This window comes from Podarcis raffonei, chromosome 1 (assembly GCF_027172205.1).
Source record: "Podarcis raffonei isolate rPodRaf1 chromosome 1, rPodRaf1.pri, whole genome shotgun sequence".
In the NCBI taxonomy this organism is placed as follows: domain Eukaryota; kingdom Metazoa; phylum Chordata; class Lepidosauria; order Squamata; family Lacertidae; genus Podarcis; species Podarcis raffonei.
The window spans coordinates 113,582,804-113,608,362 of record NC_070602.1 but is presented as its reverse complement, the minus strand read 5'-3'; the positions used below and the strand labels follow the sequence as shown (position 1 = coordinate 113,608,362).

The window sequence follows — 25,559 nt, the reverse complement described above, 5'->3', positions numbered from 1 at the left end:
GTAAATGTCCTAGACATTGTTAATATGATAGGAAATTTATCCATTGACTACAGCATTATCATAACAAATTCGTTCCTGAAATATTTTTGACTGAGGTCAAAGAGCTAGAAACATTTCCTGATACATATTTAAACCCAATGTTTACCCTGTTAACTTAAATAACAGAACATGGACATGCCTGTGCCATTATTGAAGTGTACATATTAACTATTTAAGTTAATATTATAAGTGCAATAAAAACTAACACACAGGACACCCCCATCCATAGGCACATTGATTGGGAATAAACCCCACTCATTTTAACAGCAGCAACAACAAAATGCTCCCACCTGACATGTTTAGAGGTGGGGCGAACAAGAAATCATGCTTTTCATAAAGTGCACAGAGATATGGCCACAACTTGGCATCTCACATATAGAAATACAATGCAAGGGACATTTCTTGTATCATGCAGGTGGTACTGTTAAGAATACCATGGCCGACATGGATTAGGAAGGTTGCACTTTTGCTCATTGTGTTAAAAGTGAAAACAAGCTATAAAACCAAGTGCACAAACTTTCCTCAACACCTCTGCTGGGTTCCAAACCCTCTGGGTGTTGTTAAATCCTTGTTGCTATAGGAAGGACAACTGTATTAGTCTCAGTGAAACTAGGTGCCATTGAAAAGTCACCTAGGGACATTGTGTAATAACAAAGCCTCGTCACTTGGGTGCAAGTGATGGGTAGGAACAGATGGAACGGAAGGGAAAACACACAAGTACATCTGTGTTCAGCAACACAGCCCTCATGGATTCGCACTAGGAAAAACAGCCATTAAGACCCAGCAGATAGGCTTAAGGTGCATGTGATGCAAAACACCAACTTTTCCACCTGGAAAAGGAATAAAACATACTGTATTTCTATATTGTACTTTTTGGTAGGGGACTGTGCAGAAACTTTTTTTAAAAAAAGAAAAGAAAAGAGTTAGCATGGGGAGGGGGATATCTAGAAACTTAGGATAAATTGTTAAAATACTGGCTATAATATTTATAGCAGAAATGCTAAGGATGACTGCTTGCAAAAGTATACATCCTTTTCATTATTATTAGGCACCACACAAAGAGGGAATCTGATTAATTGGCAGCCCAATCTTAAACATGTTTACTTTGAAGTAAGTCCCGCTGAGTTCAGCAGGATATATTTCCAAGTAAGTAAGCTTAGGATTGTACTGTTAATTGAATAATCATTACTTTTACATGTACAGTACTTAAAGAGACACTGCTCCATTTAAAGTTAAACCAATTAAAAACAACAATTCACCTTTTGAATTGGTCATTTTGTTTGAGATATATGCTTTTATTAAATATTAACAAGTTGCTGTATGGTGGGTTGCTATTAAAAAGGTTGATGGAAGTTTTGCACCGTCACCATCCTTTACAATTTTATTTAAAAAAATATTTATTTTTTTCTTTTGGTAGGGAGGTATTTGAAGTAAACTGTACAATGTGTTTTCTGTATTCCTCACATTGCATTTCTGAGGATCTATTTTGGAGCTGCTTTGAGTTTTCTAGAAGCTATAGAAAAACAAACCATGTGCTCTATGTACAGAATATTTATACTGCTTCTTTAAGATGAAGCCCAGAATGGCTCGGACTAGGATGTGAGAGGAACAGGAAATAATGCTTTAACTTTTGGATGCAAAGCCTGAGGGAGAGGTTAGGTCCACTAAGTCAGAGGCAGGGAACCATTTTGGTGGCTGTAGATTGGACAAGTGGGTGGGGCTGCCCACCTGTCAATCACTTGGTGTCAGATGATTAGGAGCTTTGATTGGAACTTCAAAGCATCCCACACAGCTAAAGCCTGCTTTCTGCAGGTATCAGGTGTGTGATCTGTGCAGGTGACCTAGGAGGCTTCAGCTGTACTGCCTTTCACCATGTATGATGCTAGACAATCTATCATCATATATGATGTCGAAGGGTGGGGTGAGGAGGGGTGGTTTGGAGAAAACAGCCTTAGAGACCAAATTTGAACTTCTTGTGGGCCAATTCTGGTCAGTGTGTCAGAGTTTCCCCACCCCTGCACTAAGTTATTAAAAGTCCTAGGCAGTTCTGGTCAAGAAGGCAATCAGTAACCCGTACATTATTCAGTTACGTTGTGTTCTGTAGGTTTAAATAAACAATTGTTGAGCTTAAGACATGTAGTGTGTCCTTCCACTCGCTCATATATGAAAACTGTGTCAACAGATGGGGCCTGCTCTGAAGCTACAGTGCTACCTTGGGACGCGAACGGGATCCGTTCCAGAGCCCTGTTCGCATCCTGAACGGAACGTAAGACGCGACTGCACATCTGCGTGTTCGTGGGTCGCCGTTTCCGCGCATGCACGTGACGTCATTTTGACTGCGCATGCGCGAGCGGCAAAACACGGAAGTAATGCGCTCTGTTACTTCTGGGTCGCCGTGGAGCGCAACCCGAAAATATTTATCCTGAAGCGTATTTATCCCAAGGTATGACTGTATTTCGTTTCCAGAAGCTAAATCTGCCTGGGAGGATAGAAGGAAATATAACCTTCTTTCTTTTTTTAAAAAGGTGATTTTATTTAAAGTGTTTGGAAGATACCTTGTTGAAACCATTAAATATTGATATTATCAATTCTTTTGGAGGGAAATGACCCAAATGCCTGGTGGTCTAGTGGTTAGGATTCGGCGCTGTCCCCCATTTCCTTTCACTCTCCTGTTTTCTCCAGCTTCTTTGTCAAAGGGTCGGGGATCTCTCATATTCAAACAAATGCAGTTTCTCTTGGTTCACTCATTACTTGTGAGGAAATGGACAAGGGAAGGGTTGGGAGAGCTTGAGCCACCATCTCAGCTGCTGTTCTTATTACCTAAGTATTTTTAATTTATTTACACATACTTATTTATTCTTCCAGGTCTCCAAGAAGCTCGGGTTGACTTGCACATGGTTTACACGACCTAGTTTCCAAGGGCTGAAGCAGAATGTGAGGACAAGGCCCATGGAAATTGAGAAGCAGATATTTTCTGGGGTCAATAGACCTTTAAATTACCATGACTGTTTGTTAAGCTTTCAAATGGCTACGCAACTTTCAAATAGATAGTGTCCCTTTAATTTTTTGGACTGTAACTATGTTTACTGCATAGCTTGTGCTGCTGAAAAGGCCCAAGGCAAAAAACAAAAGACTACAACATGATAGACAGAGGCGTACTGAAGAGAAAGGCTGATATTGACAATGGGGATGCCTGCAATATCAGTGATAACCTACTACTGGCTTTGATTCACTTCATTCCTCATCTACTGTACATGAAACCTGTTGAAAACAAACAAAGCCCAGACATATATTAAACTAGTTATAAACTCAGTTATGAAATATATCAAACACTTAACCAATGAACACCCAAGTGAGATACTTCAATGGAAAGAAAAACAACAACAACAACACATGAATAAAATCTTTTAAATCTGAAATCCCCACTACGAGTGAAGATGGCATTAATTCAATGATGGGTTAACAGAAGATCTTTTTATATGTTGTGTTTTCTGCAACAAATATCTCAGTCATAGTTTTAAAAAGGCTATACACAGGTTTTCAAATGTACTGGGGCATGCAGAGCTAACTCCAACTACTGTCATATAGACTGATTTTCATTGGAAAATATATTGCAACACAACCTACAAAGCACTGCTTTTTACCTATGATGGTTTCAGTTCTCCAAAGGTAACCATTATCTCAAAGTAGCCTCAGCAACTACAGGATTATATAATCATAAAATTGTAGCGTTGTAAGGAACCTTGAGCACCATCTAGTCCAACCTCCTGCAATGCAGGAGTCCACTCCAAAATTTGTACCAGGGCTCAAGAGCATTATGGGAAGTAGAACTGGGCAGCAGTTTGGTGTGTGTACTATTTTAAATACACCAGCCTTTGGTTGTCTTTGTAAGCATCTATATACTTCTTCTTCTTCTTCTTCTTCTTCTTCTTCTTCTTCTTCTTCTTCTCCTCCTTCTTCCCTATACTCGTAGATCTCAGGGCGGTTCCCAACATAAAATCACAATATAAAAAACACAAAGCTTTGGGTCTGCTACTTTCTAAATTTACAGTACACAGATATACACCATCTCACAACCTTTCGATGGGACTTTCAACAGGTGACACCTGCAAACAGGGCCAGACCAAGACATTTTGTTTCCCAAGGTGAAAACATTACACTTTCCCATTCCATGTACTAAAGCCAACTGGTCTTGCAGATGATTTGTACTTAAACACCGATGATAGGACAATGTTCTCCACCACACCTGAGGAAAGTAAGCTATCTTTGATGGCACAGTTAGGCTGTAGGACACAACTTGTCACCAATCCCTGCAAACTCCCCCTCCCCTCCCAGCCACATCTGCCTCACTCTGCCTAATGTTTGGGCTGAACCTACCTACAAAATGAAATCCATAAGGTTGTGCCACACTGTGGGACGATGACACAAAGGCATTGTAATGTTTCAGCATCTTAGAAGAACATTTGTCCTAATTCAGCAGGTTCAACAGAGATATCGATGCAAAAACAGGGCCTATAATCCTTTCAGTGTTTCACTGTATTGATGGTTGTCTCTGAGTGTTGTACAAGCAGTCATCTACCTTGAAACCCCACATTCCATCTCTAGAACATATGTTTGAATGTGATGCTTTGTCTAAGCAGGAAACTCAAGAAAAAGGAAGATAGTCCAGTGTTTCCCAAACGTCCCCTCCCATGGAGCACTTAAAAATTGTTGAGGGTCTTGGAGGACCACATCATCATCATCAGTCTGTTGAGCAAGTGTAATGCACTGTGCTAAATGCTGCATGATTTTAATTGTATTTTAATTGCTTTCTAATTTCATAGATATTTTATTTTGTTGCATTACAAACTGAATTCTATAGAATACAATAAAACACAATATAAGAAATTAAAAGCGCACTAAAATGTAATTAAAATTTAATATACATATTTAAAGAGATGGATGCACCATCTTCTCCCTTCAACCATTGATCCACAGGCACTTGAATGATGCTCATAGACCACAATCTGGGAACCCCTGAAATAGTCCATATGAATTTAACTATATTTTGGGGGGATAATTTTTAAAGCCATTTTTTGATTTGCAAATTTAACAGGAGAGAAGCAAAACAAAAGTACAGTATACTAAGAAATGAACAGCAAATAAAAATTCAGTGTTTTGCTCTCAGTTATTTCCTACTTAGCAATTTGAATTAGGGATTATGTGAAAGGAGCATAAGGAAACTCACTACTGAGAACCTTCTGAGAACATATTTTCAGATGCTTTTAATGGCTCGAGGCAGGCACAAGACACTACTTTGAATTCTCTTTATGTACATATTTCTTTCTTAGCTCTGGATTGTTAAAATTACATGATTTGTAATAGAAGTTTGGAAATTCTTTTAATGTTTTAATATGGATGCATGAAGTGTTGGGAACTTTAATTGTAGCTTTCTGTTACCTGATCTTGACAAAATTATATACCCTTTCCCCTTACTGGCTTGCATCAATGAAGGAGCCAGATGGTAAGAGAATAAGCGTAAGGCAACTCATTACTTCGTGTAGTGATGTAATTCAGCAGTATTCTCATTGCACTCAAGGATTATCCTGCATAACAGCAGAACTAGAGCCATGTATTATATTTCAGACAATATTCTTGTTTGCTTTTGTCACCAGCCAGCATAGCTGCCCTTGCCAGATACAATGACAACAGGCACAACAACACTGCAATTATGAAAAGAGGAGCAGATGTAATGAAAAATAATTTGACCCACTCTCCCCCCCCCCCCCGCATTTCATGACCCACCTTGTATATTGTTTGATTTGAATGCGTTTGTATTGTAGGACACAATTTTAGTTTGCTGGTTTTTGTGTGTACTGAAGAAACCAAAACATAATCTCCCTATGCAGACATAAGGACCAACTGTTGTTTGTTTTCACAAACCATGGCTAAGCATTATGTCTGAATACCTAAATCATAGTTAAGGATGGCTGCAAAAAGATCATTTATTTATTTTTCCATCTCTTCCTTCCTCCCAAAGTGGCCCAGGGCAACAAACACCAAAGCAAAACAATACGATAAAAAATAAAAACAGAACATTTAAAAACATTTAAGAACATCTAGAAACATTTAAAAACAGTCTAATAACCTCACAGCTATCAGTTTCAAGGTTGCCAGAAACAGTATTTCAGCCACCAGGTATGTCTTTAAATCCCTTCTCCCATCTTAATAAAGAGTGAGACAAATGCACCTTAACCTGAGAGGGCATTCCACAATAAGGTCAAAATTAACTGGGCAGCACCACATGGCAGCAGTACCAACAGAGCCTCTCCTGCTGATTCTAAGGTCTTAGATTGTTGTTACTGGATGAGGTGGTCTTTTAGATATTTAAGCAAACTGATTAGAGTTTTCTGCACCAGCACTAACTGCCTGAACTGGGTTCAGTAGCTCACTGGCAGTCAGTGCAGAACTTTCAGGACCTGTGGCACATGGTACCATTGTGATGTAATGCATTATAGGGAATTACACACACCAAATAAGGTTTTGGTGTTCTGAGCATGCTCAGCTTTGTGGCAAACTCTAACCAATGACAGAGAGGCAGCATTGTCTGTACCTCTGGATGCGAACGGGATCCGTTCGGGAGCCCCGTTCGCATCCTGAAGCGAACGCAACCTGCATCTGCGGATCACGATTCGCCGCTTCCGCGCATGACGTCATTTTGAGTGTCTGCGCATGCGCAAGCGGCGAAACCCAGAAGTAATGCATTCCATTACTTCCAGGTCGCTACGGAGCGCAACCCAAAAATGCTCAACCTGAAGCAACTTTAACCCGAGGTATGACTGTACTTATGTGCCTTATAAGGAAATGGGAAGAAGGGAACTAAGCATTCTGATTGGATGGAGGATTTGAAATGGAATGTATATAAACTATATGAAAAGGTGTGTGCTTCAATGTTCTGGGCCCAGTCTTTGTGGAGCAATCCCACTGGATCAAACTTCTGTGCAGAAATAAACTCTGGACTCCCTTTTTCATGTGATTCTTTGTTCACTCGTGAGATAGGGCAGGCTTTCCTGCAACAATTGGGCTGCGCACTCAACCTAGCAGCTGCATTAGCTGCAGCTTTTGTGTTATCTTCAAGGACAGGTCCACATTGAGTGCATTGCGGTAATCTAGCATGAACAAATGGGACCAGGCTATCCCATTCCAGAGAAGGCTGTAGCTGGCCTGTGCGGGGCCTCAGCATTTCCAGCCACAGAAAGCACTTGGTATGCCAGTGGCAAAATGGAATCCAGGAGTGTTCCCAAGACTACAATCCTGCTCCTTCAGTGGAATGCAACCTTTGACAGAACAGGTTGTCCACACAGGAACTGCCTATCCACAGTGCTTGAATCTTACCAGAATTCAGCTTCAGTTTATTGCCTCCCATCCAGCCCCCCTCTGCTTTCAGACGCCTGCCCAACATGGGACCTTTTGCCTGAAAGTTTTTTAGTTACTGCTCCTCTGTAACATGTGGTCTGTAATGTCTTACTACTTGAATGCATTCAGGAACTCTGTAATCTATTTTTGGGGTCTGCTTCATATTAGGATTTTTTTTCTGCATGTACAAAGGCCACATATCCGATACCTCTCTATCTAGTGTGTTTGTGGATTGGGTATGAATCTTTAACATGGACATGCCATGGACCACTTGAATGAAACACATGTGTCCAAGGACCACAGTTTGGGAACCCCTAGCATAGACCTGTTATGAACCGCCCTGAGATCTACAAATGAAGAGTGGCAGAATGGTACCTCGGTTGTCGAACGTAATCCATTCTGGAAGACTGTTCGACTTCTGAAACATTCGCTAACCCAAGGTGCAATGGGTGGTCGGCAATTTCCATTGAGAAAATGGAGAAATGCACCTTGGAAGCCGTTTGACTTCTGAGGCGCGTTCAAAAACAGAAGCATTCAGTTCCGGGTTTTCGGCGTTTGGCTTCTGAGACACTCAAAAACCAAGGTTCCACTGTATACAAATTTAATGAATAAATAAATAATAGACAAAAGCCAGCTGGTTGGACCAACAGGCTTAGCTTAGTATAGGACTGCTTCCTAGTTTCTTACTGTATTGGTCACTACAGTGAAATACTAGCTTTATGTGGCTCAACAGAAACATCGAAGAACCAAACTAGGAAACTACCTGAGGCGCCACAATCCCCGAGGTGCCTGCCTCAGCTACAAAAGTGCCTTGCGGAGAGCAAGCAAGCTGCCATCTTCATTTCTGGAGGAGGCAGGTACAGAAGCAGGTTAGCAGCTCCTTGGCAGTTTTGATATTCCCTCCGTTCCAAGGGACAGGATTGAGAGCATTCCCCCCTCCCATCTCTACCAGCTGCCTGAGGGCAAAGTCATAGTTGTGAAGGAAAGGAAAGAGAGAAGTGACAGACATTTTTTAAAAATGAAAATAAGAGAACAGTCATCCCGGTTAACTCTTGCGTGTTTAAGGTGTTGTTGTTATATTGATCTACACTGGCTCCCAGTAAGTTTCCGAGCACAATTCAAAGTGTTGGTGTTGACCTTTAAAGCCCTAAACAGCCTCAGTCCTGTCCACCTGAAGGAGCAACTGTACCCCCGTTGTCCAGCCTGGATACTGAGGTCCAGCTCCAAGGGCCTTCTGGCGGTTCCCTCACTATGAGAAGTGAAGTTACAGGGAACCAGGCAGAGGGCCTTCTTGGTGGTGGTGCCTGCCCTGTGGAATGCCTTCCCATCAGATGTCAAACAGATAAACTATTTGACTTTTAGAAGACATCTGAAGGTAGCCCTGTTCAGGGAAGTTTTTAATGCCTGATGTTTTATTGTGTTTTTAATATTTTGTTGGGAGCCTCCCAGAATGGCTGGGGCAATCCAGTCAGATGGGAGGCATATTATTATTATTATTATTATTATTATTATTATTATTATTATTACTACTACTACTACTACTACTACTACTACTACTACTACTACATCAACACATGGGAATGGGCAGCATTTTAGTTTAACCAGGGCAGTAAACACCACCAGCACTACCTTGAGTCATACCAGTCTAAATAAGCTGTGTGTCTCACTCGACTAACGTTAGAGACGGCCTGCTTCATAATGATACATTGCACTAAGTTGGACTTTTATTTCCACTCATTTAAAACATAGAATCATAATTATAAAAATTATATGTATGGAGCCTGGTGCTTGCCTTCCTTGGTTGTAACAAGGTTGGGTAACGGCATGCAAATTAGCCAGTTGCCACCCACTGCTCTTCAAATATAAGCTCCATAAAATATATGCCTGTTATTCCTTTGATTAATCTGGCCTTTTAGATGCACTCAAAACTTCGGGATGAGGTGGCGGGGATGGGGGTGGGGAACGAGGCATGAAAGCGTTATGATTTGGGGGAAGCAGTCTATTCTCATATGTGTAAATATTTTAGATTTGGTCTTAATGAACAGCAGCTATTTCTTTTGAAGATGTTCTGTATGGAGAAATGAAAATCTCCTAGCTTCACAACTTTACTTAAAACTAGAGGCTGGAGAAATAATGTTAAAGAAACAACCCACAGATTACAAAATCCAGTGATGGAGCCATTGCTGCAAGTGATTAGTTAGGATGGATAGCTATGAAACAGAAAGTACAAATATGCAATACAGGCATATAGATTGACTACCAATTTGCAAAAAAGAGAGAGCAAGAGCTGGAGAACATTAATCCACACCAATTGATTTCCATTAACGGATCTCCAGTAAATTTCTCGCTGGATTTGGGCTCATTTGAGGCTTATCTGAAATAGCATATAAAGTTCCTAGTAGGAAATGTTTAACTGGTCTAATAAATAAGGTAGAGTTCCTTTTCCAGTTTTTCTAAAAATCATTACAATACTTCCAAAGTATTGGTAATGTCTTTTAAATTGCAGCATTATAGCAACCACTCAGGAATATTACACTGATAAGCGAATTACCGTATTTTCCTGTGAATAAGACTAGGTTTCCCCCCTTAAAAATAATGTTAAAAATTATGGGGCGTCTTATACATGGATAGTGACTCCCCCATTTTCTTAAATCTGAGTCCCCCAAAATAGTCTTATGCACGGGGGCATCTTATAGATGGAAAGATATGGTAACTTATTTTAAATCACTATGGCTAGGAGAAATCCAGTCAGATGAGCAGTGGAACTCTTTCATTCAATCCTTGAACAAAACAACACCAAAGGATAATATTAAGAATGAAGCACTGCCTTTGATTTTATGTTTATGACAACGGATTGTGCTGTTTGTCATTCTTTATGCTGTGTTTGTGATATACTGGTTATTTGAGTTAATTATATAAATAATTATATAAATAAAGACTAATTGCTCAGAGAAACTTCTCATCATTAGAAGCTGCTAAAAATGTATACATTCACATTAATGCTAAACATATGGAGCATGTACAGTTAATTGGTTTCCCAGTAGTGATGTATGGAAGTGAGAGCTGGACCATAAAGAAGGCTGATCGCCGAAGAATTGATGCTTTTGAATTATGGTGCTGGAGGAGACTCTTGAGAGTCCCATGGACTGCAAGAAGATCAAACCTATCCATTCTTAAGGAAATCAGCCCTGAGTGCTCACTGGAAGGACAGATCCTGAAGCTGAGGCTCCAATACTTTGGCCACCTCATGAGAAGAGAAGACTCCCTGGAAAAGACCCTGGTGTTGGGAAAGATGGCGGGCACAAGGAGAAGGGGACGACAGAGGACGAGATGGTTGTACAGTGTTCTCAAAGCTACCAGCATGAGATTGACCAAACTGCAGGAGGCAGTGGAAGACAGGAAGGTCTGGTGTGCTCTGGTCCATGGAGTCACGAAGAGACGGACACGACTAAACGACTAAACAACACAGTTAATTGGAATATATAGTTATGGGGATGAAAAAAACTGAGTCAAATTCACTACTCTGAGGCCAAATCCTCAAGAACAAACTTGTTAACAGATTAGTCCATATCAACTAAAAGCACGACCAGCCCTAGGTGTGCATTCTACACATACAGTGCATGAAATTCCTCACAGTTCCAGAAATGGAAATGAAAAAGTAACAATCAAATGCATGAAAAAGTAAAACGAATGAAAAATAACAATTCCAAAGATAATAGCAGGGCTTTTTGAAATCTTGTTAACCTTTAGTTTATGATACCTGTAGTCCACACAAAGCTTTGAGATTGCTTACTGAAACCCCCAGCACTGTGAGCACTAAATATCAAACAGTGTTAAAAATAAATTTTAAAAATCACAAGCTTCCTCAAGTGTTTTATTACAGTTGTATGTGTGAATCAATCATTCTTTCGCATTATAATAGCACTTCTATTTACTTCTAAAGACCACACATTACTGAAAGCTATGGAATGGGAGAGTATTTCATTCTTGCCAAAGCTAACTTTGAAAATGTAAAAAAGAGACTGAAACTTTGACTCTGTTTCATAAATCTTTCACACCAGCGTCCTAAACATATTCAGATCAATCCAGCAATAGTGGTCCATGAACAGAAACAAACTGTGAATATCGTGAGTCTGTCTTACGTGACTACTATAATTTTAACAGTGCAAAACTCTGTTTTTGGAACTACCAAAGCTGCTAGTTTGTTTATGTACATGTTGTTCTCCTGATTACCTCCAGGAGCAAGTTAATATGGTTGCCTGGCCCACGTTTTTCTGCATTTAAATACAACAACAACAACTTATTACTTATACCCTGCCCATCCAGCTGGGTTCTCCCAGTCACCCTGGGCGGCTCCAAACATTAAACATAAAACATTAAACATTAAAAACTTCCCTAAAAAGGGCTGCCTTCAGATGTCTTCTAAAAGTCAGAAAGTTGTTTATTTCCTCGACATCTGATGGGAGGATGTTCCACATGGTGGGTGCCACTACCGAGAAGGCCCTATTAAGTTTACTAAGGAGAAGTAGGACTGAATGTTGTTACCAAGGTAGGACCTGCTTTGAATTGCCATCTGAAGATGATGGATAAACAGACAGACAGACAGACAGACAGACAGACAGACAGACCCACCCACCCACCAAGTGAAACTAATGCAAAGCTTTCCTTACAATATTCCAAAATGCAACAGTTTCCTTTCCTCCTCAAATTATCAGTGCTTTTTGCATTTCGTTTATTTTTAAAAAAATTAATGCAAAACAGGGTATCACTGAAAATGACACAGAGACAGGAGAAACATAGATCAACCCTTTACTAATAACCATTAAATTGATTCAAATGGAAAACTAAGAACTTTTGTTAAAAGCTTTGTTAAATAGCCTCTGTTGAAGAGAACTTTCTGCACATTATGCCCCAGCAGCCTGTAATCATGTAATATTTCTGTCATGTTGGAGCTGAAGTGTTCATCATTTTGTCAGTTCTGTCTGCAAAGAAGAGAATTACCTTCACAGGCTCCCTGAGATTTATGCTTTTAATTACCACCTATCTGCTTCAATACCCTCCAAACTTAAAGAATCAATATAAATAGTCTTATTTAGACAGGGGTGGGGAATGCTTGACAAAAATTCCAGCTATACTTTTTTTGGTGGATTTCCACTTGATGTTATTGATTCCTTCTACATCTTTTGCATCCACTAGCAATTCATCTGTTTTTCAATGTGGTCCTCGCCTTTAGAAATAGTACAGGCCAGGAGCATGCATAAAATAACAATAAATGGCAGGTGGAAAATTGCACAAGTTACTGGTTACCAAACCAATGGATTCAAATGACAAGAAAGGAGATTCTGACTAAACATGACGGTAAAAGACTGTTCTACAGCAGAATGAGCTGGTCATTGGAGGTTTTTAAGCAGAGGTTGGGGGGCCACCTGTACGGAATTCTTTAGCTGTGATACCTGCATTGCAAGGTGACCCTTGGGGTCCCTATCAACCCTACCATTATGGAGTTGCTTTTATTATCCTAATTCGTGTTTAAGTATTTTCTTTGGGATGTTTCCACTTCAGCATTTAAGACCACTTTGTCAGTTCTCAAAAAATAAGGCCACTTCATCATTAAAGTGTTCCCCCCACTATTGTAGGAATGGGGAACCTGTGTTCCTCCAGATGTTGTTGAGCTCTGGCTCCTATCATCCCTGCTCTCGTTTCCTTTCTTGTGTTCCCTTTTAGACTGTGTGTATATTTGGATTGTTACATCCCTTGGGGCAGGGACCTTTGTAAAACTCCAGGTCCATAGATGTTGAAACAATAACAATAATAAGCTACCTGGATCTGGCCAGACGTATCACTTAAGTATTTGAGCATAGTTCCGTTTCTTGGATCTTGTGCATTTACTAACAGATAGTGGGGTGGTGTAGGCTTTGGGTTCACCCCTCAAGTGTTTAGGAGTGGGCAAGAAGGGGCAGTGAATCACGGCCTCCCTGTCTTCATTTTCTGTGCCAACAATGCCAGCTATCAACTTGGTGGATGTATGCATAGAGATCCACAGCAGGATTTGCAGATTGGAAAAGCTGTATTTTAGATACTTGACATTATAGAGCTGTTTCAGGGACATTCTGCCTAAGACGGAACAGCTGCCGTAGAGGATAGCTGTCACATGGCAGATGGTGGTAAAGCTGTACACTCTTGAAACTGAGCTATTTGGGATTCTTTTCTCCGTGCTCTGTTACTGTTGACCTGCTCTGTTACTTAACACAGAAAGGGAAAAGGATAGAAAAAAGGCTTTGTTGTTGCTGCCACTGTTTAGGGGGAAAAAGTCAATTGAAACACCAAAAGACCAAATACACTGTTTAATTAATTGGCCGTTATCTATGCATACAAATGTCATAATTATCACAAAACTGGAGAGAAGCAAAAGGCAAACTTGGTGTGAAAGCTAGTGTGATGTTTAAGAGGCTTGCTATGTTTTGAAGGGAAGCTCTATGGAAGGTTCAAGTCAGAAGGTGCAGACTACAGGTGAGAGTTGAATGTGAGGCAGTGCTATTTTTCTAGAAAAAGAGGTGAGCTCACCACGAACTTCTCCTTTGTTCTCTTATAATGGCAATGGCGCCTACATGAGAAGGGCTGGAACTGAGCTCCGGTGAGCTCCAGCTGAAAAAAAGCCAGGTCAAAACGATCCCACCAAGAGTTAAGTAAATGAAACAACATGGTGTTGAAGGAACCTGACCTCTTGTCTCCAGTGGTGTATCTGAGAGAACACCACAAACAGTGGTTTCAGTGTCAAAACTAGGATCTGGGAGATGAGGGTTCAAATCCCCATTCAACCAATGAATGGGGAAGTTGCTGTCTCTCAGTCTAACCTTTCTTATGAGGGTTGTGATGAAGATAAAATGGAAAGGGAGAGAACCATGTATGCCACCTTGAGCTCCTTGGAGGAAAGGTAGGATATAAATGTAGCAAGCAAATAAATACAGTCAAACCTCAGTTGTTTGGCTTCCAAAACGTTTGACAACCAAGGCGTGGCTTCCGATTGGTTGCAAGAGCTTCCTGCACTCAAGCGGAAGCCATGTCAGACGTTTGGCTTCCAAAAAACGTTCGAAAACTGGAGCATGTACTTCCGGGTTTTTGGTGTTTGGGAGCCGAATCGTTCGAAAATGGAGCTGTTCAGGAGTTGAGGTTTGATTGTAATGCTCTCCAAAAAGGGACTCCTTCTCAAATCCACTTATACAAAGGGTTAAATTTTGGTCTTGCTCCCTGAGTATCAATACAAGCCTCTTTGAACCAATGGCTAATCTGCAGTGATGTCAAGAAGTCTTCGCAAACATTCATAGCGGCTTAGCAGATAAAGGACTCAACAAAGCATGGCCTATCGCTCAATATCCAAAAAGCCAAAGTGCTGCACCAACAAGCACAAAACAACCCCTTATACAGCGCCACAAATCCAACTTAATGGTGTAATGTAGGAAAATATTGATCACTTTTCCTACCTGGGCAGTTATATTTCCATAAGGGCCAACATTGATGCCAAAATCCAGCATCGCCTGAGCTCTGTGAGCACAGCTTTCTGCTGATTGACGCACAGAGTGTTTGAGGACCGGGACATTTGCAGGGAAACCAAAATACTTCTTTACAAAGCTATTGTTTTATCAACTTTACTGTATACATGTGAAACATGGATCACTTATAAACGCCATCTCCAGCTCCTCAAAAGATTCCATCAATGGTTTCTCCAAAAAAAATTACACTTCACTTGGGAATTTAGGTGAACTAATGCCAGTGTACTGGAAGAAGCAAAGATCACCAGTGTTGAAGCAATGACTCTTCAACACCAACTTCATTGGACTGGTTATGTTGTTCGGATGCCTCATTATCATCTTCCAAAGCAACTACTCTATTCCCAGCTTAAGAATGGAAAGCAAAATACCAGTGGACAATGAAAGTGGTTTAAAGACACTCTCAAGGCTAATCTAAAAAATAAATAAATGCATAAACACTGATAACTGGGAAAAACTGGCTTACGAGCGCTCCAACTGGAGAACATCCTTCACCAAAGCTGTCGTGGACTTTTAAGAAGCATGAACTCAGGGTGGAAAGGAGAAACGTGCTAAGAGGAAGGCACGTTTGGCAAACCCTCACCGTGATCAACTCCCACCTGGAAACTTATGTCTCCACTGTGGAAAGACGCGTCAACTCAGAATTGGCCTCCACCGTCACTTATGGACTCACTGTTAAGACTGTGTTCATGGAAGACAATCTTACTTGGCTAAGAGTGATCACCAAAGAAAAAGAAGAAGAGATGTTGTCAGGGCAACTGAACAGAAAGACAGAGACACTGGGGCTGTAGAGCCTGAAGCTAAGTGAAGGAATCCCAGAAGCATGATGGGCTGTGGCCACATTTTAATGGAAAGGTTCTTGTGCCTCCAACAGCAGAGCTGAAAGGAAGTATCATTTTCATACTACACAAAAAGGAGGCTTCGTTTGGCAATCTTTGGGGAGCATGCAAGCAAGGGTAGCAGTGTTTGCTAGTTAAAACTAGTTTTCTATGTTTATGTCCGTCCCCCCTCTGTGTGTAAGAGCACTCCATAATGTGGGCCCTCACCTTGTCTGATGCAGACAAGCTTACCCCTTGCATTTCTCCAGTACCTCACAGTGTCTACATGTTTACATGTGATCCTCTCCACTGCACAGCTTTCTTGACAAAGCACAGATTTATATCCTTAATCCAGACCACAATGGACTCTAGTGGCACAACTGCACCGTAAAACAAGCAGCCTTGAGCACTTGGTGCCACTGTAGTTTTAGAACTGCAGATCTGCGATATGCAAAGAAACAGAAACTTGAGCAGGCAGAAGGATATCCCTGCATTTGTTTATCCACATTCGAAAGACTTGGTTTAAGGGTAACTGACACCAAATCAATTCAATCAGCTGTAAGTGATACAAATAAGAACGGCAACGTTTACTTTTCAAAGTGGCATACTAAAATATGGTACAGTGGTACCTTGGGTTAAGTACTTAATTCGTTCCGGAGGTCCGTTCTTAACCTGAAACTGTTCTTAACCTGAAGCACCACTTTAGCTAATGGGGCCTCCTGTTGCCGCCGCACCGCCAGAGCACGATTTCTGTTCTCATCCTGAAGCAAAGTTCTTAACCTGAAGCACTATTTCTGGGTTAGCAGAGTCTGTAACCTGAAGCGTATATAACCTGAAGCGTATGTAACCTGAGGTACCACTGTATGCTTGAGAGAGAATATACAACACCAACATACAGGCATTTATTGAAGTATTAGCGATCAGTGCAAATTGCATTTTTTTTAAAAAATGAACACCTGTGTAACTTTTAACTAGTTCTAAAATCTGAACTTTCATGTGTACATATGGCAAATAGCAAAATTCCTGGTTCCATTCCTGGAAGTCTCCACAAGCAGATATACTTGCAAGTCATAGAATCATAGAATCATAGAGTTGGAAGAGACCACAAGGGCCATCGAGTCCAACCCCCTGCCAAGCAGGAAACACCATCAGAGCACTCCTGATATATGGTTGTCAAGCCTCTGCTTAAAGACCTCCAAAGAAGGAGACTCCACCACACTCCTTGGCAGCAAATTCCACTGTCGAACAGCTCTTACTGTCAGGAAGTTCTTCCTAAAGTTTAGGTGGAATCTTCTTTCTTGTAGTTTGGATCCATTGCTCCGTGTCCGCTTCTCTGAAGCAGCAGAAAACAACCTTTCTCCCTCCTCTATATGACATCCTTTTATATATTTGAACATGGCTATCATATCACCCCTTAACCTCCTCTTCTCCAGGCTAAACATGCCCAGCTCCCTTAGCCGTTCCTCATAAGGCATCGTTTCCAGGCCTTCGACCATTTTGGTTGCCCTCTGGACACGTTCCAGTTTGTCAGTGTCCTTCTTGAACTGTGGTGCCCAGAACTGGACACAGTACTCCAGGTGAGGTCTGACCAGAGCAGAATACAGTGGCACTATTACTTCCCTTGATCTAGATGCTATACTCCTAAGTAGGGTTTGTGTGATTTTATGTTTATGTGTATGCGGTTGAAAGAATTGTATGTGAAAGTAAGAAAAAGGAGGACTTTTCACCTTGATGTTTGTTTTATTCTAAAGGCTTTTGGATCTTTTGTTGAAAGCCATTCTGTAAATGGCTATTTGAGAAGTAGCAACCTCTGTGCCTACAATTGCTTATACAGCATAATTCTTCCCAGTATCACACACTCTTGGGACATGAATAAGCATATCCAGTCTTATCCTCAAGGAGAAGGGGACAACAGAGGACAAGATGGTTGGACAGTGTTCTCGAAGCTACCAACATTAGTCAAACTGCGGGAGGCAGTGGAAGACAGGAGTGCCTGGCATACTCTGGTCCCTGGGGTCACAAAGTGTCGGACACGACTAAATGACTAAACAACAAAGTCTTCTCCTTTCCTGAACTTCCATTGTACATGGTATCGTCTGGGCTGGCCAAAGAGAATTTGCCGTTTCAGGTGGAGTAGCAAATGGCACCCCTTTCTCTAAGTCAAGGCGCATGGTGCTAAGCATTTTTTCTGACAACCAATGTGGAAAATCCCACAAGCATCTCTCTACAGTAGTAAAAATGCAGCAATAATTAAATCACTAAACAGTATGCTGCCTTTCGTGACACCCACAATCTATTACTCTCCCTAATGGTAGGGACAGCCCTCTCACACTTCTTAATATATTGATAATAGTGTTATTTCCACTCCCCCCAAAAAAAGACATGACAGAATGGCTGAAATTACTGATAATTGCCACTAATCTTTGTGCACTGATCTTTCCAGAGGAAACTGCTCACAAAGTCTCAAAGAAACAAAGAGGTTAGCAGCTGAGTGAATTAAGAGCTCTTCTGGAATAGCGAGTTAAGGCTGAATGATTTCCATTTCCATCTTCTCTAAGAGTTCCATAAATCTGCATCAGTGGATGAGTAAATGGGAGTGTTTTGATTCAAAAAAACAAAATCCAGAAAGGTTGGCAGGTATTTAGAGCATTCCAAGAGGGGAAAACTTGCAAGTCGAGTAGTCAGGTACAGGTGAAGCCATCATAAAGGTGGGTTCTTTAGAGACATGAACCCACATATCGTCTTATCACAAGCCATTCAAGTTATTAGCAGTATTATAAAGTTATCAGCACCAAAACTTCCTCAGTAAAAAGTCATGCATCTCAGCATGCACAAAGTGGTTTATCATGGTGCAGTGTGACAGAAGTCCAGAAGAGGGAGTCCTTGACCTCACAGGTGAAAAGGAGAGAATAAGGATGCAAAGGGAATTGTGTCCTGGTGCAATAATACTGAGCAATGAGAGACTCAAAGAGAGAATGCCTTACTTAAAATCTAATGAATTCCTGGCAGAACCATGATTTGAATTGGGAAAGTCCTGGATCATACAAAAGCGCAAGCAGCTGGTAGATATGTCACTTATCAGCAGGGAAAGAAGTATCACGCTTCGTTGAAGAACCAAAAATTGGGGGTTGGTGTTTTCTGCTCCCTTTTCCAAAAGCCAAAAGTTAAAGATAATAAATAGATTAACAAGAAAGTACCAGTGAGAGTGGTGGGCAGGGAGTTTAAAGGACACAATTAGAAGAAAGGCAGAGGAGATTAATATAGCCTGAGCTGGTTCTGAACTTGGCTTGGAGTGGGAAGACTATTAAATGGCCTCAGAGAACAGAGCTGCCAAACGTGATAAACCACATCTTTAGCATGCTTTCTTCGAGGTGAATTGTTGAGCCAGCCCCGCGGCAGCAAGGAAGGTAAATGAGAGAAGAGCCACATGCAGTTCCTGAACAGCATTGTAAAGAATTCAGGATTTTAACATGACGTAGCTGCTGTTCTTGCTGAAGTGTTTGGAGAGGCAGTTATAAGAAGCAGCCAGTGTGTATAAATGGCTAGAAGAGAAATAACCAGTGTGCATTGCAGCAGGTTGGACTAAATAACCCCTGGGGTCCCTGCCAACTCTACAATTCCAAGATTCCCCTTGTTGTGGACTCTTATCGGCTCCAGCCAGCATGGCCAATGGCTGGGAGCTGTAGTCCAACAAACACCTGGTGGAGGGCACCATATAGTGCTGCATATTGGCTCCTAGCCTTGAGCAACGATGTCAGACTCAGGCATGGACATGTTGAAATTCCTGCTGAGCTCTGATGCTCACAGGCAGATTGGAAAGTCACCCTCTCTTAAACCCCACCTACTCTGCAAGGTTGTTGTGAGGCTCAAACTACTTTCTGCAAACTGGACGGAAGATTGGAAACTAAGCTAACAAATAAATAAGCTAAAGCGAACGTTGCAAGCCCTTTGATTTCAAAATGTCACATGCTTGCTCTTTATGTTATATGTCATGCCTGTGCTAATGACAGCAAAGCAGCATCAACAGCAATCTTCAGTAATATGCGTAATAATGTTTTAAATGTGTTGCACATGATAATTAGTTGCCTTGAGGTTAACTACTGAAGGGAAATGTTAATCAGATGTAAACTTATAATTGGCATTCATTTCATGTGCTTTTTGAAAGGAGGACTATTTGAGTAGGATCGATTGTTTGATCTGGGTTCTCTTACACAGAACCTTCACAGAAACTGAAGTCACCACGATGTGTGCGTGTGCGTGCATTACATGCATATTGACTGAAATTATTTGGCAGAGTACTGTGAAGCTGCAATCTTGCATACAATTTCAAGACACACTGAACACAATCTGACATTTACTTCTGATTTTATGCATAGGATCACACTGCCCAGGTTGCATTTATACGAACAAAGAAAATAAGGTTATAATTCATCACAAAGAAAACTAATGATGTCTGTTGAAAAGGGATTGTAATTATCTCTGCCCCCTAATTCTTTTGGATTGTTTTGAGTTGTTCTAGTGAAATGTTTTGAGCCTCCTATATAAACATAAAAAACTCTTCAAAAAACTGAGGACAAACCTAGAAGTTCTTAAAACAGAAGCTCTGCCTTCAAGTTTTAGCTCTGCCTAGAATCCATGTCTTCTAGCCAGGAGGCTCTGCTCCCTAATTCCAGATGTGTGATGCCTGCTTAGGTTATCCACTGGTGAGAAGAAAACTATTCCACAGACACTCACAGGCTCTCAAATGTCTCCAGGGTTTGTCCAGCCCTGCTCATATTAAGCCCAAGTCTGTATTATTATTGTTATTTCCATCATCATCAATTATTTCCATTATTATTATTTCCATTATTATTTCCAACAGTCAAGTAAAATACCAAAGGCATGGCAGCACACCAGCACATATGTGCATCTGTCCCTATTCAGAACAAATATTCGACGTACTAACAGCAAACTCATAAGAATCAGAGAATTGTAAAGTTGGAAGGGACCGCAAGGCTCCTCTAGTCCAACCCCCTGCAGTGCAGGTATCTCAACAGGCGGTTTCCCATCCAATTGGAAACCATACAGGACCCTGCTTAGCTTTTATGAATGTGCTAGCAGTTTTACTGCTGCACCACTAGGGGTTCTTCCCTGGCCCAATGGTCTGCCCTTACGCAGCCAAAGGGATGCTACTTGGGGGAGAACAGAACACCAGGATGGAGGGCAAATGAAACAGAAAGTTCTGGAAGAAGAAGAAGAAGAAGAAGAAGAAGAAGAAGAAGAAGAAGGAGAAGAGGAGGAGGAGTTTGGATTTGATATCCCGCTTTATCACTACCTGAAGGAGTCTCAAAGTGGCTAACATTCTCCTTTCCCTCCCTCCCCCACAACAAACACTCTGTGAGGTGAGTGGGGCTGAGAGACTTCAAAGAAGTGTGACTAGCCCAAGGTCACCCAGCAGCTGCATGTGGAGGAGTGGAGACGCGAACCCGGTTCACCAGATTACAAGTCCACTGCTCTTAACCACTACACCACACTGGCTCTAGGTGTGGCTGGCCTAAAATGCAGAACAGGAACACAACCCACAACCACACAGTGGCGTCGTAACGGGAGGGTGGTGCCGTGTCTGGGAGGTGACAAGAAGGCACCCCATGGGGGCTCGTGGCGGTGTGAGCAGCCATTGCGCCACCACAGCTGCATGTGGAGGATCCTCCGTTCACGGCTTCAGCTCCGAGCAGAGGATCCTGGCGCCGGCAGCAAACTGCTATGTGCATGTGCAGCGTCACACGCATGCGCTGTATATAACGCCGCCGCACTTGCGCTGTACATAGATGTTTGCCACTGGCACTGCTTGAGCGCCATACGGACGGCAGTGGGATCCCTCCATCGCTGCTACAGCCGCATGTAGAGGAACCTCCATTTGCAGCTGCAGCCACGAGCAGAGGCTCCCGGCACCGTCCGTACGGCGCTGGAGTGCCACCACCGCCCAACCGCTATGTATAGTGCATGTGTGGTGTCGCTACATACAGCGCATGCGTCATATGTAGCGACGCTGCACGTGCGCCCTATGTGGCGACGCCCCACCCCGCGTGTCAAGAGGCCTTCGTTCGTCCCTGTAACCACATCCCCACCTAATGCTCACCAACCCACTTTTGGACAGTTTACTTTCCTTTGAGGTTAGTTGAAAAGGGATGTTAGCCGATAAGAGTTGTAGGCAGGGATGTGCATGCGCACTGTAATGGACTAGCCTTCTTAGAGACATGCCAGACTTCTTCCCTGAAGCTATAGGTTCCCGTAAACAAAATATCCTTTCCTAACCTATGAGGGAAAGTATGTGGGCAGAATATTGCCTAATCACTCACTTAAAAGGGGAACCGGGCTGCTCCCACCTTCCAGTCTCACTCACCGAGGAATACAAAGGCGGTAGGGAAACTGGCAAGCCCTTATTTTTAAAGTTCATAAAAGTATATTTTATCAATATTTAATACAGCGGAATGACATTAAGCTTTCAAGTCTACCTGTATTTATGTTCTTTCTGCTCTGCAATGATTCCCCTGCCCCTCACCAAAACAGTTTTGGCTACAGGCTCGTCGTATAGGATGAAAAATCAAGGGAAATGCACACTGCATTTGTCCGTCCCTGCTTATTAAACATGAAACGCTAACCTGCCGGTTGCCCATGCAATCTGATAAATCTAACAACCAGCAGATACTATAAGGCATCGCATCAAGCAGTTGAATAAATTCAAAGATCCACTTAAGAGCGGTCATATCCCCCCCCCCCACCTACTGGTATGATGAACATGTTAAAAAAATTATTCCAAGCACATGGAAGCAGCAGTATGAAAGAAAACACACAGAGCTGATGATACTCACGTCAGAGTTAAAGCGAAGTTGACAGACATTACAAGAAATGACTTGTTTCTTCTTTGTGGGGAGCGACACACCAAATGTGTGGTTTATGACTGCTTTTTGCACCGGATCCATCTGAAGAGAGCAAATAAAAAAATAAAATAAAATATCCAAGTTACAGTTTCACACGACGTGCAGCAAAGAAAACGAAAAGCTGAAAATTAGACCCATTCCCGGAAAAAAATCTTTGCTCTTAAGAGGATCGAACAGCATTCCAAATTGAACAGAAACAAACGAACAATTAAGTGAATATGGGAAGCAGTTTGTAAAATGGACAAATATTGTAGAATGCCAAATGCTGACCACCATAAAGGGACTTCGGTTTCTTTGCTCTCTTGGAAAAGAGAAAATTAAAGCCACCTTTCAAGAGAGAGAAGGAAGAGGAGAATTTTTATGCTTAATACACGTAGGGCTTCTTTAGCTTGCATTTGTTGCCAAACCAGTCTTGCTAAACTGACCTGGAAGCCTGAAATTTAAGATGAGAACTGTCTGGCAAAAAAAAAAACAACCCCGGGGAATGTGAATGGCTGTTTTTCAAACTGAGGGGTGGGCGGGACCAATAAAAACAAAGGTGGGATTATTGTAAAAGACCACAGAACCTTGCCTGGTGGTAGTGAAGTCTATAAGCTAATTTGAGTTGTGTGAAACAGTTCTTTCTTTTGTCTGTTCTGAATCTAGTGCCAACCAATTTCAATGGGTGAGCCTGAGCTTCATTTTATGAGAGAAAGAGAGAGACCTTTCTATCCATCCTCTCTAAACCAACCTTAATTTTATAAGCCATGGTAAGTCTTTTTTTTCTTCCAAAGCTAAAAAAACTCTAAATGCTTTAATCTTTCCTTGGAGACAAATTGCTCCACTCTTGATCCTAGAGGAAATGCAAAAGTGTTCTCATTTTCTCTCGCACAAAAAATAAATTGGGAAACTCATCTATGGTAAGAGTGTTTGTTCAAAGCAGGCATCTTTAGACTTTTATCATACTAGGAAAAAATGACTCGTATTCCCCTATGTCCTCTATTATAGAATCAACAAGTGATGCAATTCTAAAGATTATTCAGACAATGACTTTTAAGACTTGTTTTGCATTAGTGAGAGGTATAACATTGATAGTAATTCAACTATTTCAACTTTTAAATGAAAACTTTTCTGTTCCGCCAAGCCTATCTATGCAGGCAATTAATCTTTCCACCATGGTTAATTGATTTTCATCTTTCTTACATGATTTTTAATGCACGGTTTGTGGTTGTGGTTTGAAAATTGATTTCTAGCTTACTTTCTCTGGCTGCAATCTATGGTCCATAGGAAGACATTGGGATGTTTTGGGTCTTCTGGCAGCGGTTCTCAACCTGTGGGTCCCCAGATGTTGTAGGACTACAACTCCCATCATTCCTGAGCTCTGGCCTTGCTAGCTAGGGGTGATGGGAGTTGTAGTTCAACAACATCTGGGGACCCACAGGTTGAGAAAGGCTGGGTGGGGAGACAGCCAGCCCTTGGAGAGGGTGATCGGACTCCCCAAAAGGCCTATTTCTACTGCTGCAGAAACTTCCCCATCCCAAAGCCTATCTCTAAAACCTACACATTCCAACCCTGGAGCTGGTGCAGGCATTTCCTTTCACTGGAAATGATGGATGTGATGGTTTTTTTGGAGGGCAGTAACAAACTGTAAAGGGCAAAAGTAAAGGAAAAGCTGTTTTGCCTTCACTTTTGCCATCCCAGTGTAAGCCTGGCATGGCACGGGAAAAGGCTGTTTACCCAACTCAGGTCTTCCTTTAAAGCCCTATACGGCCTAGGACCCTCGTACCTACGGGACCGCCTCTCCTGGTATGCCCCACAAAGAAACCTACGGTCTGCAAATAAAAACATCCTGAAGGTCCCAGGCCTCAGAGAGGTTAGGCTGGCCTCAACTAGAGCCAGGGCCTTCTCGGCTGCGGCTCCAATCTGGTGGAACGCTCTGTCAGAAGAGACTAGGGCCCTGCGGGACTTGACATCTTTCCGCAGGGCCTGCAAGACAGAGTTGTTCCACCAGGCCTTTGGTCAGGGCGCAGCCTGACTCCCTCCTCTGGCAACCTGCACAGAGTTTTGCTTAATGGTTGCCATTAACTTGATTTTAATTAATTTTTATAATGAAATATTTTTAGAATGTTGGTTTATTTGATTGTTTGATTATTTGATTGTTGTTAGCCGCCCTGAGCCCGGCTTCGGCTGGGGAGGGCGGGATATAAATAAAATTTATTATTATTATTATTATTATTCCTCATTCCCTTCCCAATTGCTCTATTAATCACAATCACTGCATGTTCTTATGTTAGATTATACTTCCATAAATCCATCTCACCATAAGACAACAGGGACTTTATTGGACCCAGAGCAGGCAGCCTCTTTTGGCTTCCACCTCAACAAATGTAAAACTACCAACACAAGAATGAAAAGCAAAACTGAGCAAAGAAACACCATAAAACACTGGGCTGAAACACAAATTACACCAAAAAACCATTGTAGACAATTGGTTCCTTCCAAATGGCCATAATAAACCAATGGATTTATTAGGTACCATCAAAATAGTTGTCTTTCAGGGACAACTCTTAATTGTTGCTTACACAGCACTGTCTCCATTTGACAGTGGAATGCATTAAACCAGGTATGCCAGGAGGTTTTATCAGGTGGTCTTCTGATACTATCTCCAAATTTCCTGAGATCATTTAGATGCTTACAGCTCACCCTTCCCCTGAACTTTCCATAGTAATGGCCTGTCTTTCCTAACTGAACAGCTGTTTTTCTAAATAGCCACAGGTACTCATTGGCCTGAGACTAGCAGTCCCACGGTTCTCCATGGAAAACAGCAGATGTTCTGGTATTGCTCACAGGTACATTAAGTG

The 25,559-nt window shown here is 41.7% G+C and overlaps 1 protein-coding gene across 10 annotated transcripts in view; it reads right to left on the bottom strand.

Annotated features, from left to right (window-relative positions):
• Positions 1-25,559, bottom strand: part of ZNF385B (zinc finger protein 385B) — a 193,859-nt gene that overhangs the window by 23,312 nt on the left and 144,988 nt on the right. For 7 of the 10 annotated variants that reach the window (XM_053409721.1, XM_053409711.1, XM_053409759.1 and 4 more), the window contains one exon: positions 22,651-22,761. The exons of 1 other annotated variant lie outside the window; for it this stretch is intronic. In XM_053409721.1, coding sequence (XP_053265696.1) covers positions 22,651-22,761 — 111 coding nt within the window. Of the gene's footprint in view, positions 1-22,650; positions 22,762-22,989; positions 23,131-25,559 lie in introns of those variants that run through there. 2 more of the 10 variants (XM_053409787.1, XM_053409796.1) reach the window with 2 other exon arrangements.